The sequence below is a fragment of the Bison bison genome, unplaced genomic scaffold, assembly GCF_000754665.1.
Source record: "Bison bison bison isolate TAMUID 2011002044 unplaced genomic scaffold, Bison_UMD1.0 scf7180017864516, whole genome shotgun sequence".
Taxonomy (NCBI): Eukaryota; Metazoa; Chordata; class Mammalia; order Artiodactyla; family Bovidae; genus Bison; species Bison bison.
In genome coordinates, this window is record NW_011495069.1 from 4,280,110 (window position 1) to 4,281,815 (window position 1,706).

Consider the following 1,706-nt stretch of genomic DNA (forward strand, 5'->3'; position numbering starts at 1 on the left):
CTCGGGAGCAGGGAGGGTCAGAGAGGCAGAGGGTCTGAGCTGTCTGGCTATTTGGAAGCCACCCACCCTGCCGTCCCAGGTAGCTCAGCGCAGAACATGCAGGAGACCTGGGTTCAATTCCTGGGTCGGGAAGATCCCCTGGAGGAGGACATGGCAACCCGCTCCAGCATTCTTCCCTGGAAATTCCCATGGACAGAGGGGCCTGGTGGGCTACAGTCCATGCGGCCAAAGAGTCGAGTGACTGAGCACACACGTAAGCCTGCCTTAGTACCGATGCAGAGCCTGGGCCCAGGCCGACAGCGGAACTGGCCCGTCTTTAGCTAAGAGAGAGAAAGAGAAGAGCTGGTTTGGACAGCCCTATGTCCAGATGAACCCGACCCCTCCTCCCCCACTCCTCAGGGAAATCCGTGGGCATCGTGACCACCACGCGCGTGAACCACGCCACCCCCAGCGCCTCCTACGCCCACTCCGCTGACCGGGACTGGTACTCAGACAACGAGATGCCCCCGGAGGCCCTGAGCCAGGGCTGCAAGGACATCGCCTACCAGCTCATGCACAACATTAAGGACATCGAGGCAAGTGCGGGGCAGGTATAGCTGGGGCAGGGCGTGTGAGGCGGGGCCCCTGGTGGGCCTGAGGCCTCAGGCCCAGACTGGCCCAGGATAAGTGGCTTGGCCTGGGTCTGCCCTCACCTGGGAGGGCTCCTGGCCCATTAGGGGATTTGCGGTTGGGGCAGGGAGGCACTGTGGGATTTCACCGCAGTGGGACTGATGGATGAACCCTGAGGTGGCCGCCACCGTGCCCCGAGAGTCAGGCGCCCAGGGATTATTCTATCCATTGGGAATTGGTGCTGCCCTGGAGCATGGGGGTGACACGGTGCCATCTGAGGGGAGTACCCGCCCCATATGTTCCCACATGCACGGACAGGCGCAAGTCCCGTGCACTCAGGCAGCATGCCCAGAGAAAAGGTGATGTGCAAGCTGTGGTTGGTGCAGGCTCTTACTTTAAAACTTGGGGTCACGTCCTTGGCCTGCTGTTTGCTAGCTATGTGACCTTGGGTCAGTTACTTAACCTCTCTGAGCCTTCCCTTCTAAAGCCCTTTTGTGAAATGTACCTACCTTATAAGCCCATTGCAAGATCTAGATAAAATAATCCCTGTAAGAGTTTAGCGCCAGGCCTGATGCCTCGTGAGTGTTCAGAAGGTGATAGCATTTTCTCAGGAGCGGCCATGTGTCCCTGCCCTGAAACACGAGCTGTGACGCACGGAGCAGGCTTAGCACATGCCCCAGTATCATCCACCTGAAGCTCAGATGGGCCCCAGCCTCTGTTTCTTAAATGAGACCCTCTAGTGGGTTCCCTTTTCAAGGTCTTGTTACTTACCTTGCCGGGAGTTTGGGGGTTGGGGGGCGGGCTGGTGAGGGGGAGAGAGGACCTCAGCCCCTGAGCTTAGAATGGGGGTTCAGGGAGGCTCAGAGAGAGAGCCCCCAGGCCCCTCCCACTCCATCTGCTTCTACCCCCACCAGACTAACTCCCTGGCTCCCAGACCCCCCATGCCATCCCCCCAGTTTCTACGTGCCACCTGCCCCTCTTCCAACCTCTCGTTTCTCTTCCGAGCTGTGGATTGAGCTGCCCTTCTCGGGACGTGCAGTCCTGGTGACCAGCTCCTAGCGAGCGAGTATCTCAGGCAAAGCGCCCTTCTGACTTTG

At 59.3% G+C, this 1,706-nt stretch overlaps 1 protein-coding gene across 9 annotated transcripts in view; it reads left to right on the top strand.

The window, feature by feature from the left end:
- ALPL (alkaline phosphatase, liver/bone/kidney) overlaps positions 1-1,706 on the top strand; it is a 63,967-nt gene that overhangs the window by 50,933 nt on the left and 11,328 nt on the right. For all 9 annotated transcript variants that reach the window (XM_010829985.1, XM_010829988.1, XM_010829984.1 and 6 more), the window contains one exon: positions 400-575. In XM_010829985.1, coding sequence (XP_010828287.1) covers positions 400-575 — 176 coding nt within the window. The remainder of the gene's footprint in view (positions 1-399; positions 576-1,706) is intronic.